The 14930-nt window shown below is 35.8% G+C and overlaps 2 protein-coding genes across 2 annotated transcripts; both read left to right on the forward strand.

Moving 5' to 3' along the window:
• Positions 1-1190: 1190 nt before the first annotated feature.
• Positions 1191-6717, forward strand: LOC111990442 (xanthotoxin 5-hydroxylase CYP82C2). Its single transcript, XM_065769337.1, has 3 exons — positions 1191-1451; positions 1514-1879; positions 5916-6717. The coding sequence occupies exons 1-3, from the start codon at positions 1191-1193 to the stop codon at positions 6534-6536; spliced, it is 1248 nt and encodes a 415-aa protein (XP_065625409.1). The 3' UTR covers positions 6537-6717.
• Positions 6536-10138, forward strand: LOC136065751 (dimethylnonatriene synthase-like). Its single transcript, XM_065769338.1, has 2 exons — positions 6536-6631; positions 9518-10138. The coding sequence occupies exons 1-2, from the start codon at positions 6536-6538 to the stop codon at positions 10136-10138; spliced, it is 717 nt and encodes a 238-aa protein (XP_065625410.1).
• The last annotated feature ends 4792 nt before the right edge of the window (positions 10139-14930 follow it).

The raw sequence follows: 14930 nt of genomic DNA on the forward strand, positions 1-14930 counted from the left end.
CTTATTATTAATAATATGAAAAACAGTTATTACATTCATTTTGAAGATCCCGCCACCCCTTGCCCCACAAACATCTCATATTTAGTTGGTGTAAAATTAAAATATTAAAAAATAATCGTAAAACCATTAGTTGGTACAAAATTACCATATTATCTACAAACAATATTCTTACGGTAGTTTGACACATGTAGCACATCATTCAAAATAAGTTCTTTTCACAAAATAATCTTTAGGACCAAACTTTTTTCTTTCCTCCAACTTTGGATGTCGAGGGGTTGCCCATTAAAAATTTTTCCCTGATCCACTGGTTGATACGTGGAGAACAATGCCTTGTTTGAATAGATATTATGAGTAGCCCTAGTGTTATTCTCCTAGCTCACTTCATACATTGTCACAAAAAGGTCCATCTCAAAGACATTTGTAAAGAGACTCTACAAATGTCTTTGAGCCATTAATAAAAAATAAATTCTTAAAATTCAATAATTTAAACTAAATGAAATTCAATTTAATAGAACCACAAACAAAATATTATGTAAAGCACAGAAAATTAGAGACCACAAAAATTTCGAATCATCTAAAGACCACAAAAATAGAATTATTGTTCACGTACCTAATTTTCCATTTGTTGTTTTCTTTTGGCTGAACTGTAGGATTGACGTGCAACTCAACATATTCGGTCCATATGCAATGCATTAATATTGAGTCAACACTTTACTGCCGTAATTCTTAATTACTCTCTAAGTACAAAAAATAATATTCTATTTGCTCCATTCTATTTGTCTTCTATTTTATTTTAAAATGTCTTAAAATATTATTTTGTTTTTAAAAATAAAATTCATTAATTGACTAATGTTTCTATTATACCCTATTAATTTATTAATTTTGATAAATTTATTTAAAGGTAGTTTTGTAAACTTATACATTTTTAAAAGGTAGACAAAACAATAAATAATATTCCCTTAAAAAGTTTAACTTTTCTAATAGGACAAATAAAGTGAGACGAAAAGAATACTTATTTTTCTCACGTTCATGAAGGGACTCTTAAATTCATAGTAAAGTTCACCAAAAATGTAAAGGGACGTCTCTGAAAATATCTAATAATTTTTCCATAAAAGAAAAGGACACAAGTGACTTCTATAAATGCACATCAAATCTAATATCGCTTGCCATCCCAAGATCTAAAGACCACCATGGAGATTTCTTCTCAAATCCAAACCATTTTTGGGCTTTTTGTAATGCTAGCAATCTATGCTGTCCTAAACATTGCATCAAAAACAAAGAAGGCTTACACCAAACACATTGAAATTCCTGAACCACCTGGGGCATTGCCCTTCATAGGCCACCTCCATCTTCTAGGAAGCCAAATCCCAGCTGCCCAATCTCTTGGAGCCATTGCCGATAAATTTGGCTCATTCTTCTCACTCAAGATCGGTTTCCACCGATTCATAGTTGTGAGTAGTTGGGAAATGGCAAAGGAATTCTTAGCCACCAATGATAGAACTTTTGCTACAAGGGCAAGCATAGCAGCTGGGAAATACATGGGTTACAACAATGCTGTTATGGTGAAAAAAGGAGTGAGGCATGTCGTTTTCAAAGTGCCATCAAGGATGCTCTATATCTTGCTGGCGTGTTTGTCTTGTCTGATGCTATTCCATATCTTGAATGGATGGACTACCAAGGGCATATAGGTTTCATGAAGAGAACAGCTAAGGAACTTGACTCGGTGCTTGAGATTTGGCTTAATGAACATCTCCAGAAACAATTAGAGCAGAAGAGTGATGGTGAAAGCGATTTCATGGACGTGATGCTATCGAGCTTTGCAGAGGATGCTGAGATTTCTGGGCATACACGCGCTACCATCGTCAAGGCAAATGCATTGGTATGTTGTCACTACCAATTTTATAAAAATTGGTAAAATACTATTTTAGTTCCAAAAATTTACAAAAAACTTCAGGACTTGTTGTTTTATACCAAAAAGTTGAAAATGTCACCCTCTCATACTTTTTTACCTCCTCCTTTTCCATCGTTCCAAAATCCACTCAATCAAACACAACATTATTACCTTATTTGATATCAACTAATAAAGAGTAGCAGAATTTATTTGTTAGATGGAATAGATAAGTGAATATAGCAAACGGAACATGGAGGGACGGACGAATCAGATTTTGAACTTAGGGGGGCCAAGAATATTTTTGTTTGTAAACTTTAGATATTGGTATGTTAATACTAAAAGTTGCATTATCAGAATTGGTTCTCAAATAATTTGTATTTTTCTTATAAATTAAGGCTTTTGTTAACGGGCATTGTACATCACCTGTTAAGTTTGCATTGGTACTTTGTTTAGTCTGCATGTTATTACTAAAATAGCCCTACTTTAATGGGAAAATCAAGAAAAATGTCAACATTAGTATGACATGCGTCAAGCTGCGCTGGAAATATCAAATGTTGCATTATTTTACTTAAATACCCTCTTAACCATTTTTACCATCTCCATATTTATAGCATTTTCTCCTTGTGATCTCAGATCTCTTTCCCATCCAATGGCTTCATGTTTATTCTCATATTTTGTAAAATTATATATATATATATATATATATATATATAAAAATCATTTCTTTCCTTTTCCTTCGTAGCTATATATAGTTCTGGGTGGGACCATTTTTCCTTTTTCTTTTTCTTTTTTTTTTTCATCTTATTTCTGTTCCCTTTTCCCTTGTGTTCATGGAGAACCACACCAGTTTCCCACTCACATTCGCCATAGTGGCACATCCATGGAACTTAATTTACGGTGGAGTTTTGGTAGTTGAGATCTGGACGAGGTTGATTTGCTTGTGGAGAGCTTCGTTTTGGCCTAGTCAAACTCGACGAAGCTGACCGCTTAGCAAGCATTTCGTCGGGTCTAGTTTTATGCCATCTATTTTCTCCCTCTTTCACACCCAAAAAGTTTTTAATTTCAAATCAAATTGTTCTTATTTTGTAAAAGAGTGTGATTTTGTTGTTTTTTGAGAGTATTGAAATTGTTGTTTGGTTTTGGTTTAAAATTTTTTCTTTTGAGGGCAAAAGAGAGAGAGAGAGATAGCTAAACTGGTTTTGAGCGTAAAATGTGAGGAGAGTTAAAAGATGAAGAAAGGTATTTTTGTCTTATAAATAACAAATTTAATGGCTTCTCTTTCCTTGATTAAAGTCTACATGTGTAAAAAATTATTATTAAATTCCTTCTTAACGAGTGTTGCATAGCATCCGTTAACAGGACCCATAAATTAATCAGAAATTGTAATTGACTTTCTCATAGTCTATACATCAAATAAAAGTCATATTAATTATAGGGATTTATAATCAATATTTTTGTAGTTAAATTGACATTTCCTAGTTCTTAGTGTGTCCAACGAAGACATACGCGGTTCAAATCCCTCCTTCTTCTTCTTGTATTTGTCAAATTATTTTTTTTAAAAAAATTATAAACAATTTATCATGGTTTTAAAAATACAACTACAAAGAGAACTGAAAAAATGAATGGTTCTTATCCTAAACTTATGGTTTCTTTGGTTTGATATGAGTTGAACTGATTCTTTAATCTTTTCTTTGTTTTAAAATCAATTTATTTATTCACAAAAAAATTAGTTTATTTAATATTTTTACATTATTCTATAGTAACCTATATTAATAACTACATGTTAACCTATCCCTTTGTTCTAAAAAAAAAAAAGTTCTAACAAAAGGTGTACTCTTTATAAAAAAAGAAATAAAAAGAAATAAAAAAACTCTAGGTGTACGGTGTACCCCTATTATTAGACTGTCAATAGGTGCCATGATTTTGTGGCTAACTTGTAAAAAAGTTCATTAAGAGCATTCACATCAGCTCATGTAAAATTTCTGTCTATTTTACACATAAAAACCTACTTTTTCTATTTTACACATAAAAACCTACTTTTTCTATTTTACACATTCACTTTTACAATACACTTACATCAGTTCATCTATTCTATCCCTTCTTTTATTTAAATAATCAATTTTTTCAATTATTTTATTATTTCTCAACTAACCCCTTTTTATACGCTCTCTCTCTCTCTCTCTCTCTCTCTCTCTCTCTCCATTTTTTCTGATTCTCTATACCCATCTCTCTCCCTTTCGGTCTATCTCTTTATACCTATCTCTTTATACCCATCTCTCTCCCTCTTTGTCTAATCCACACTAGCTCCGATGACAAGCTCCATACCCATACATCACTCTCCCTCACAGTTTCGATCCCACTCCGATCCCACCCCTCACTCTCCCTCACCACTCCGATCCCACTCCGATCCCACCCTTCACAGCTCCGATCTCACCTCACAGCTTCAATCCCACCCCTTACTCTCCCTCATAGCTCCGATCTCACCTAGCTCCGATCTACGCATCAACGAGCTGCGATCTCACCTAGCTCCGATCCACACATCAGCGAGCTCCGATCGTTCCAGTCAAGCTCTGATCAGGCTCCGATCTGTCTCTTTGTTGTTTGTCCGTGTGGGTTTGTTTGTGTGTGGGTGTGTTTGTTTATGTCGTGTTTTTTTTTTTTTTTTTTTTGAGCAAGTGAATCTCTGTGTTGATCGGAGCTTTGTGTGGATGTGTTTGTGTGTGGGTGTGTTTGTGTTTGTGTGCACCTGAGGAAAAAGAAGAAGATGAGAAGTGGCGAAGCTATTGAGTTTATTGAGCACGGAGAAGAGATAAAAAAAAAGGACGCGAACAGAAATTAATAAAATAATATTTACAAGAGCTACAGTAACCATGTAAAATTACACGGTTATTGTAGCTCATGTAAAGATATAACACACTTTTAGACATTTTTAGAAGGACTAATGTAGTGTATTTTTGAGGCAAAATGTGTAAAAACAACTTCTTTTTCTATTTTACATGATTTTACATCTACTGATGTGGATGCTCTAACAATTTTGAAATAAAAGTTTCCACTTTCCACCTTTATCACTTAAAGATTACAGAAAGCAGAATAGCAGCCACCTTACAAGTCACACACCACAAGGCAGAGAGAAAGAGAGAGAGGGGAGAAAAGATCAGATCAAAGAAGGAAGAGAGATCCATCCACGAGATCAAACCTTGTCTAAAGGTTTTTTGTTGTCTGGTTTTATGAATTGTCCAAGGATTGACTCAGATTTTTGTTTTTCTTGGGCAAATGGAATGCAAGAATGGTCAGATAAGTTTTCTCTTTTGATTTCATGGGCCAATTTGAAAAGTATTTTGAGGGGGGGGGGGGGGCCAAAATATAAATTTCAGGGACAAAATTCTAAACTTTTGTGTAAAAATACAAACTAGTCTTTGGTTTTTCAAAATCTGAGGGGGGGTTATGGCCCCCCCTAGCCCACACATAGGTCCGTCTCTAGGAACATGGAGTTTGTTTGATAGGTGCCATTATATTCCAATCTGCCCATGACCCATCAATTCAAACCAGGTTGGGTTTGCTAGGTCCCGGAGAAAGCATGCAAATTGTACCGTTCTTTTTGTATAATTCAATAGTCGGGAAAGAAGGAATTGGACACATGATATCTACGTTGAAAAAAATAAAAAAAAGTATTAGTAAAACTACAAAACTCTTGGCATGAATTGTACTTATATTATTAGAAATTGAGCAACTATAATAGTAATTGATTGTCTTTGAGAAATTTGGTGGTTCCTAATTTTAAAGGTTGCAAGAAGATATATAAATCTAATTTTTTTAAACCAAATCAATATGTTTTGAACGCTAGCTAAACTTTAAATCATAACTAAGAAAATTTTAAAATGATCTCTTTTTAACAAGCGAAAGAATTTTTTGAGAACAACTACCACTCCCCTCTCTTGCTTATTTTTATGCTTCTGTGTGTTAGAACAATCAATAATTTATTATGGTATCAAAAGAGAAGGTTAAACGTGTGTCTTTTTGGCAGATTCTCATCCTTACAGGAGCAGGAAGCACAGCTACTACACTAACATGGGCACTCTCCCTACTTTTGAATCACCCAAGTGTGCTAAAGGCTGCCCAAGAAGAGTTAGACATGCATGTAGGGAAAGATAAATGGGTGGAAGAATCAGATATCCAAAACTTAAAATACCTCCAAGCCATTGTTAAGGAAACCTTACGTCTGTACCCACCAGGTCCCCTTACAGGAGTACGTGAGGCCATGGAAGATTGTACTGTTGGTGGCTATTTCGTTCCAAAGGGCACTCGCTTGCTCATTAATATATGGAAATTACAACGAGACCCACGTGTGTGGTCAAACCCATCTGAATTCCAACCAGAGAGGTTTCTGACAACTCATGCAGACATTGATGTTAGGGGTCAAAATTTTGAGTATATTCCATTCAGTTCTGGTAGAAGGTCATGCCCTGGAATCACATTTGGCTTGCAAGTGGTTCACTTGGCACTAGCTCGTTTGCTTCAAGGATTTGATATCACACCCATGGCAGGTGTGAAGGTGGATATGCGTGAAGGACCAGGAATCGCTTTACCTAAGGTCGATCCACTGGATGTTATACTCAAGCCTCGGCTTTCGATGGAGCACTATTAATGGCTGTGAAGCTAGTACTTCAATTTGAAGGTTATCATGCAAAATGTACTCTTATTTGGGAAAATTATTCAGTACCCGTAGAATATAGTGACATGGTATTTTATCATCTCACATTAATAATTATTTCATGTCTTCATAGAAGTGTATAATAACTATTGGCTTAGTATAGTGGCTTAACATATCTACTATTTTCTTAAATTATCATATTTGTGAAATTATAATATTTTTAGCATGCTTAAGTCACATACTATAGATTTTGAAATCTCATGAAGATATATTTGTTTGAAATATGATTGTATGCAACATTTTTCACACAAAAAAATGTTTCAATTCATAATAAGGTTTTTAAATAAACTTTGTGACTTACCTAATACTCATATTACTTATCCTTACATTAAAGTGAAAAAGAAATGAATGCCTAAATCTGAAGGAACTCAAACTTCGGAAATCATAATACCTAAACCAATTGTTAAAATCTATTACTATCAATTTTACCTTGGCATAAACTTATACATGCATCTCATAACCAACTTATGATATTGATACAACAATCAAGGAAAATATGAAAAGCACACAAATGCTCTAATAATTTTCTTACATATATTATAATAATTTTTTTAGATGATTTATTGTCTTTATAAAATTTAATGAGTATACAAAATATATCTAATGTAACTCCAACTGTGTTTGTGTTTAGTGTCACATATTTTATTCACAACTAATAATCCCAAACCTAAAAAAGGAGAGTTCTTGTAGGTTGACTGGAAGTATAAAATTTAGTTACTCTGTTATAAATTGATTTACTATAGATTCTCATTGTAAATACCCTACTAGTGACACGCTAAATAGAATGCTTGCTAGTTGATACAATGAAAAACAGATCTTGAAATTTTGAGATTAAGAGCCCATTTGGTAAGTAAGAGTATTGTAGTTTTGGTTTTCAAAACAATATAAAGAGTGTATTAAAATGTCTTTTAAGTATTCATAATACAAAAATAATGTGTTTGGTAGCATATTTTTGTAACATTCTTTTAAAGCTTAAAACAAAAAATTGGGTGTTTGATATGAGTATTTATTATTTAAAAAAAAGTGTATTACTCCCACATAAATAGTGTAAAATAATTTATTTTTTTGAATGGAGAGAAACTTGTCATGTCACATAAAATAATTTATTTTATTGATGAGAGCATAGAGAGGGAGAGAGAGAGGAGCATTGTCCTTGAAAGGAGAGCACAAAGAGAGAGAGAGGGAGAGAGCGGAGCAGTCAACTTGTCAAGTCAAGTCAGCTTTGGTAGGACACGCGTTTTTCATAATATTTACCACAATGCAACCGAATACTTCTACTTGAGTTCTAAAAACTGCTTTCAAGGCTGTGTTTGTTTCAACTTCAAACTACTTCCGGAAATCAATTTCCGTAAAATTGATGTGTTTGGCTGCCTAGGAAAATTGGGTCAACGGAAATCAATTTACGCTTTGACCGAAAATTTTGCCTCAACCGGTGGAAATGCATTTCACCTTCCATTTTACCTTCAATCAATTTCCGGAAAAAAACTCTCTCAACTCTCCAAGCTCTCTCTTACACAGCAACACATCTCCAACCTCTCTCTCACACAGCAGTACTCCGATCCGGTCCAAGTACCGCGTCGCCTTCGCTCGAGCTCGTCGCCTTCGATCGCCGGCGATCGCCTTCGATCCGAGCTCCGATCCACACCAAGCACCGCGTCGCCTTCGCTCGATCTCGCCTCCGCTCGAGCTCGCCTCTGCCCGCGATCTCGCCTTCGCTCGAGCTCGCCTCTGCCCGCGACCCACGAACCCAAAGCCCAAAGTGTTCGACCCAGACCCAGACTTTTGTTTGTTTAAAGTTTGATTGTTGTTGTTGTCGCCTTCGATCGCCGGAATTTTTTTGTTGTTGTTGGTGTTGTTGTTGTCGCCGGAGCCGGAATTTGTTGTTGTGATTGCCGAAATTTTTTGTTATTGTTGTCGTTGGTGTTGTTGTTGTCGCCAGAGCCAGAATTTGTTGTTGTTATTGCCGGAATTTTTTTGTTGTTGTTGTTCTTGGTGTTGTTGTTGTTGCCGGAAAATGTGAAAAATTTTCCGGAAAATAGCATTTTCCTAACACATCCAAACACATGAAAATATTTTCCACAATAATTTTCATAATTCACCCAAACACTTCAAAATATTTTCCTTTTTCGGAAAATAGCATTTCCGGAAAATACATATTTTCCGGAAAACATTTTACGCGAAACAAACACAGCCCAAGTGTTCTCTAAATTCATATTATCCTAACAAGAGTTTCCTTACCAAACGCAAAACTTAAAAGTAAGGCCCGCAATTTAAGCATTTAAATTATACAAGACAGTCTTTAAATTCTACTACCAAATAGGCCTTAAGGCTTTTCAGTTGTTGCTTACAAAATATATCTAATTACCATAGATGTGCACACAAAATTTCACAATTGTTTCATTGTACTTTTAAAAAATCTTTCTTATGTAACTCAAATATATAGCTATTTCTTGAAGGCATTATAATTAACTTGACATCTTGAAACTCAATCAAGCAATTAAAATACAATGGAAAACTTAATAAAAAAAAATAACAAAGGCTTTAGTTCCAAAGGAAAAAGAAATCTATAATTCCATATATTATATAGCTATAAATCTAATATATTATTCATAACTCAAAGCAAATGAAAGAAAATTCTACAAGATCCAATCAAGTTCTCAAGCCACCAATTATTTAAAGTTAAAGGAGTAGAAGAAAATTGCTATTATATATTAAAACCTCTCTACCAAAAACTTAAACAAGTAGAGCTAGCTCACTAGACAAGATAGGAAAAGCTAAAACGGATGACACATTATTCTAGTATTATTCTTTTAATATTTTTTTTCCTTGTTAAAAAGGATGAAAATTACTAAAAGATTTTTTTTTTTTTTTTTTTTTTTAGAGTCATTTGAATCAATAGTGTGTCTTTTTGGCAGATTCTCATCCTTACAGGAGCAGGAAGCACAGCTACTACACTAACATGGGCACTCTCCCTACTTTTGAATCACCCAAGTGTGCTAAAGGCTGCCCAAGAAGAGTTAGACATGCATGTAGGGAAAGATAAATGGGTGGAAGAATCAGATATCCAAAACTTAAAATACCTCCAAGCCATTGTTAAGGAAACCTTACGTCTGTACCCACCAGGTCCCCTTACAGGAGTACGTGAGGCCATGGAAGATTGTACTGTTGGTGGCTATTTCGTTCCAAAGGGCACTCGCTTGCTCATTAATATATGGAAATTACAACGAGACCCACGTGTGTGGTCAAACCCATCTGAATTCCAACCAGAGAGGTTTCTGACAACTCATGCAGGCATTGATGTTAGGGGTCAAAATTTTGAGTATATTCCATTCAGTTCTGGTAGAAGGTCATGCCCTGGAATCACATTTGGCTTGCAAGTGGTTCACTTGGCACTAGCTCGTTTGCTTCAAGGATTTGATATCACACCCATGGCAGGTGTGAAGGTGGATATGCGTGAAGGACCAGGAATCGCTTTACCTAAGGTCGATCCACTGGATGTTATACTCAAGCCTCGGCTTTCGATGGAGCACTATTAATGGCTGTGAAGCTAGTACTTCAATTTGAAGGTTATCATGCAAAAAGTACTCTTATTTGGGAAAATTATTCAGTACCCGTAGAATATAGTGACATGGTATTTTATCATCTCACATTAACAATTATTTCATGTCTTCATAGAAGTGTTAAATAACTATTGGCTTAGTATAGTGGCTTAACATATCTACTATTTTCTTAAATTATCATATTTGTGAAATTATAATATTTTTAGCATGCTTAAGTCACATACTATAGATTTCGAAATCTCATGAAGATATATTTGTTTGAAATATGACTGTATGCAACATTTTTCACACAAAAAAATGTTTCAATTCATAATAAGGTTTTTAAATAAACTTTGTGACTTACCTAATACTCATATTACTTATCCTTACATTAAAGTGAAAAAGAAATGAATGCCTAAATCTGAAGGAACTCAAAATTCGGAAATCATAATACCTAAACCAATTGTTAAAATCTATTACTATCAATTTTACCTTGGCATAAACTTATACATGCATCTCATAACCAACTTATGATATTGATACAACAATCAAGGAAAATATGAAAAGCACACAAATGCTCTAATAATTTTCTTACATATATTGTAATAATTTTTTTAGATGATTTATTGTCTTTATAAAATTTAATGAGTATACAAAATATATCTAATGTAACTCCAACTGTGTTTGTGTTTAGTGTCACATATTTTATTCACAATTAATAATCCCAAACCTAAAAAAGAGAGTTTTGGTAGGTTGACTGGAAGTATAAAATTTAGTAACTCTATCATAAATTGATTTACTATAGATTCTCATTGTAAATACCCTACTAGTGACACGCTAAATAGAATGCGTGCTAGTTGATACAATGAAAAACTGATCCTGAAATTTTGAGATTAAGGGCCCATTTGGTAAGTAAGAGTACTGTAGTTTTGGTTTTCAAAACAATATAAAAAGTGTATTAAAATGTCTTTTAAGTACTCATAATGCAAAAATAATGCGTTTGGTAGCATATTTTTGTAACATTCTTTTAAAGCTTAAAAAAAAAAATTGAGTGTTTAGTATGAGTACTTATTATTTTAGAAAAAGTGTGTATTACTCTCACATAAATAGTGTTGTAGAGAAGGAAAATTTCCGACCTATCACAAGCTGACACGTCACACTACCAAGTCCACAAAATGCAGCCAATTACAAAGCGCCACATGCTGCTGCTAGGTTTTACTATTACTATTCAGGAGCCAACAGAAATTCGCCAAGTGTCATACAAGAACCAATCATGCATTAGCTCGTGTAAGCGATGACCTAAGCAGTCTCGCATGTGTAAGCGATGACACAATCAGTCCAGCATGTGTAGGCGATGACATAAGCGGACCAATCAAGCTCAGCCACGTGTCACCAATCAAACTCCGCCACGTGTCGCTTACCTACCCCAAAACTCCTATAAATAGAAGCCTTCCTAAGCAATTTAGAAGGACACCAAACCATTTGAAGCACTCAGAAGTCCAGAATCTCTGCCGGAACCAAGCTCTAAAGCCTCCAAGAATTTCAAGAACTTCAACTTCGAATACGAAGAACATTCGAAGAGAAATCATTCAAATCATCCGCCTAGATCCAAAAGTTTGCGGGAATCAAGCCTAAAGTGTCCGAAAACATCAACAAATCACAAATTAGTGAAGCTGTACGGATTCAAGCCTCTAAAGCCCCGAAGAACTTCCACCACAAATCTAAGAACACGAAGAACACAAGAAGAACGTGAAGAACAAAGGATTTCTAATAAGCTCATGGCCAGAGATTCATTGTAATTCCATTTTAGCAATCTTCGATCCATCCCTCAACCAAATTGAAGGATATTTTGTGTTCAAGTCACAATCACATTACCACAAATTCAAATCAATAAGTCTTGCAAGGAGATCGAATCAAAGGATCACTCTTTTGTAATTACAGAGAATTATACCACAATCATCAATACAAATTCGCATTTGTGCAACTATTTTACTTGTTTGATTTATTTCGAACTAGAAATTTAGTCGTCTACATATTCTGGCACACTCGGTGGGACTTCTCTGCCTCTCATCTCTTTCTCCTTCAAAAGAAATTCGACATAATTTTGCTACCAACTTCAATGGCCTCTAGCAAGAATGTTCGAAAATCAGTAGTTGATGCTTCCAGTACTGAAGATTATGTCGGCCCAGTCACTTGCAGTCGATCCAAAGCTCTTGATCGACTTTAACTTCAACCAACCAAAGAGGGCGAGCTTTCTACTGTCATCTCTTTAGACTTTCTTGTAAATAGGAAAGCTACCAATAAGGATTCATCTGTCTCGAAAGATTTGGAGAACAGTAATGAATCATCCCCAATAAGGACCTTTTCTATCAACTCTTCACCTGTGATGAGAAACTTAAGGAATGAAGTACCTTTGATTCATCCTATTTCATCATTTTCTCCATCATCTCTAGAGGTCATGCCAGTAATGATGACTAACATCTCTACCATGGAAGAAAAGATGGCTGAAATGGAACAAAGGATCATCCTCCTCACAAAATCACTTGAAGAAAAGGATGTCAAAATTGCAACCCTAATGATCAAGCTGGAGGTAGAAGATTCGAGTGAATCAAGTCGTGGCCTTGAGCGCCCACCTGGCTTTACCTTGAAAGGAGAAAATGCTAAGGGTGATAAGGGAAAAGGAGGTGAAGGCACTTCTCAACACGGACATTCCGCCTCAATGGCTTCAATATCTATCCAACAATTGCAGGATATGATAACGAACACTATCCGGGCACAATACGGAGGCTCTTCTACAAGTTCTCTCATATATTCGAAGTCCTATACAAAGCGCATCGATAATATGAGGATGCCAAATGGGTATCAACCCCCCAAGTTCTTACAATTTGATGGCAAAGGAAACCCTAAGCAACATGTGGCTCACTTTGTAGAACATGTGAGAATGCAGGGACTCAAGGAGGCCTCTTGGTAAAGCAGTTTGTTCGTTCACTGAAAGGAAATGCCTTTGATTGGTATACAAACTTAGAGTCTGAGTCAATCGATAGCTAGGAACAACTTGAAAGAGAGTTTCTCAACCGATTCTATAGCACACGGCGCACGGTGAACATGATGGAACTTACCAATACCAAACAGTGGAAAGATGAGCTTGTCGTTGATTATATCAATCGATGGCGTTCTTTGAGTCTAGATTGCAAGGATAGACTTTCTAAAATATCTGCTATAGAGATGTGCATCCAAGGCATGCATTGGGGATTTCTCTACATCCTTCAAGGGATAAAGCCCCGAATATTTGAAGAGTTAGCAACTCGTGTGCATGACATGGAATTGAGTATCTCTAACCATGGAAATACAAAACCTCCCGTACCTAAGGAAAGGAAAGAGAAACGAGAAATGAGGAAAAATGACAGGAATCCGAAAAGTAATGTCAAAGACTCAATGAATGTCAACCTTGCCCCAATCAAAATTTCAATGAGAAATGTGAAGGCCAAAGAAAAGAGGCCCGATGTGGGCCAACAGCGTGAGATTCGGCACTCATCACTCAAGGAATGGGAACAAAAAGTGTATCATTTCCTAGATACCGATATGCCCGAAATGCTAGAACAACTGCTCAAGTTGAAGTTAATTGAATTACCGGAATGCAAACGACCGGAGGAGATGGGAAAAGTTGATAACCCGAACTATTGTAACTATCATCGCATCATAAGCCATCCAATCCAAAAATGTTTTGTTCTTAAAGAACTCATGATGAAGCTCGCCAAGGAAGGGAAAATCGACTTGGATTTTAATGATGTTGCTCAGTCAAACCTTGTAACCTTTGCTTGTGGGTTACCTAGTTGTATGTCTCCAACTACTAAGCAGGGGGCAAATACCACTCTCATTTAGTTTGGTTCTCTAGAACCTATTCAAGTTCAGCTCTCACAAAAGGCACCTGATTATGATTCAAATGATGATAAAAGGTCAACAATGGATGAGGAAGAAGGTTGGACGGTGGTTACTTGCAGGAAATGGAAGAAGAAACGTACATTCCCTTTTCATTTGATCACCCAAGAGTCTAGAAGAGCACAAAACCAGATTCAACCTTGGTTAAGAAGGAGTGATAAAAGGCAAGAAAAACTGGGAACAAAAATGTCTGACGATTCAGCACGAACCCAAAAACTTCGAAATCTCATCACATTGAAAGAATTCTTCCCTAGAAAATTCTTTCAAAATGCCTCAGTCGAGGCCGTTCACACAGTCTCTCATTGCGAAATTCAGGATAAAAATGAGGATGTTGGCCATGGCGGTCCAAACGAGACTTTGCCATCTGTGGAGGAACTCCAATCTCGAGTTGATGAAGTTGAACCCTTGCAATCCTCCATCTCACCAAGAGAAGCATTCGCCCAAACTCTTGAAAAGCCAGAGATATACACTCCTTCTACCAACACGCTCCAACAAACCCAAGAATGTTACGCGTGCTCTCCAGACTTAACTTTCACTGATGAGGATCTGTTGTTAGGCTCTAACCCCCACAATCGTCCACTTTATGTCTCTGGCTATACTTGTGAACAAAAGATCGATCGTATTCTCATTGACGGAGGTTCAGCTGTTAATATACTACCAAAAATGACAATGAGACGACTTGGTCTGACTATGGAGGAATTATCGCACAGTCGTTTGGTCATTCAAGGTTTCAACCAAGGAGGACAACGTGCAATCGGCATGATACACTTGGAATTAATCATTGGAGAATTGACAAGTAACGTTTTGTTCCATGTCATCGATGCCAAGACAACCTACAACATGTTGTTAG

The sequence above is a fragment of the Quercus suber genome, unplaced genomic scaffold, assembly GCF_002906115.3.
Source record: "Quercus suber isolate HL8 unplaced genomic scaffold, Cork oak 2.0 scaffold_1117, whole genome shotgun sequence".
In the NCBI taxonomy this organism is placed as follows: Eukaryota; Viridiplantae; Streptophyta; class Magnoliopsida; order Fagales; family Fagaceae; genus Quercus; species Quercus suber.

Bases quoted from the DNA above. Each gene is read 5' to 3' on its own strand.
- LOC111990442 (XM_065769337.1), top strand. From the start codon at position 1,191: ATGGAGATTTCTTCTCAAATCCAAACCATTTTTGGGCTTTTTGTAATG. The intron at 1,452-1,513 runs GTGAGTAGTTGG...TTTTGCTACAAG, and splicing joins GTTTCCACCGATTCATAGTT to GGCAAGCATAGCAGCTGGGA. The intron at 1,880-5,915 runs GTATGTTGTCAC...TCTTTTTGGCAG, and splicing joins TCGTCAAGGCAAATGCATTG to ATTCTCATCCTTACAGGAGC.
- LOC136065751 (XM_065769338.1), top strand. From the start codon at position 6,536: ATGGCTGTGAAGCTAGTACTTCAATTTGAAGGTTATCATGCAAAATGT. The intron at 6,632-9,517 runs GTATTTTATCAT...TCTTTTTGGCAG, and splicing joins CCGTAGAATATAGTGACATG to ATTCTCATCCTTACAGGAGC.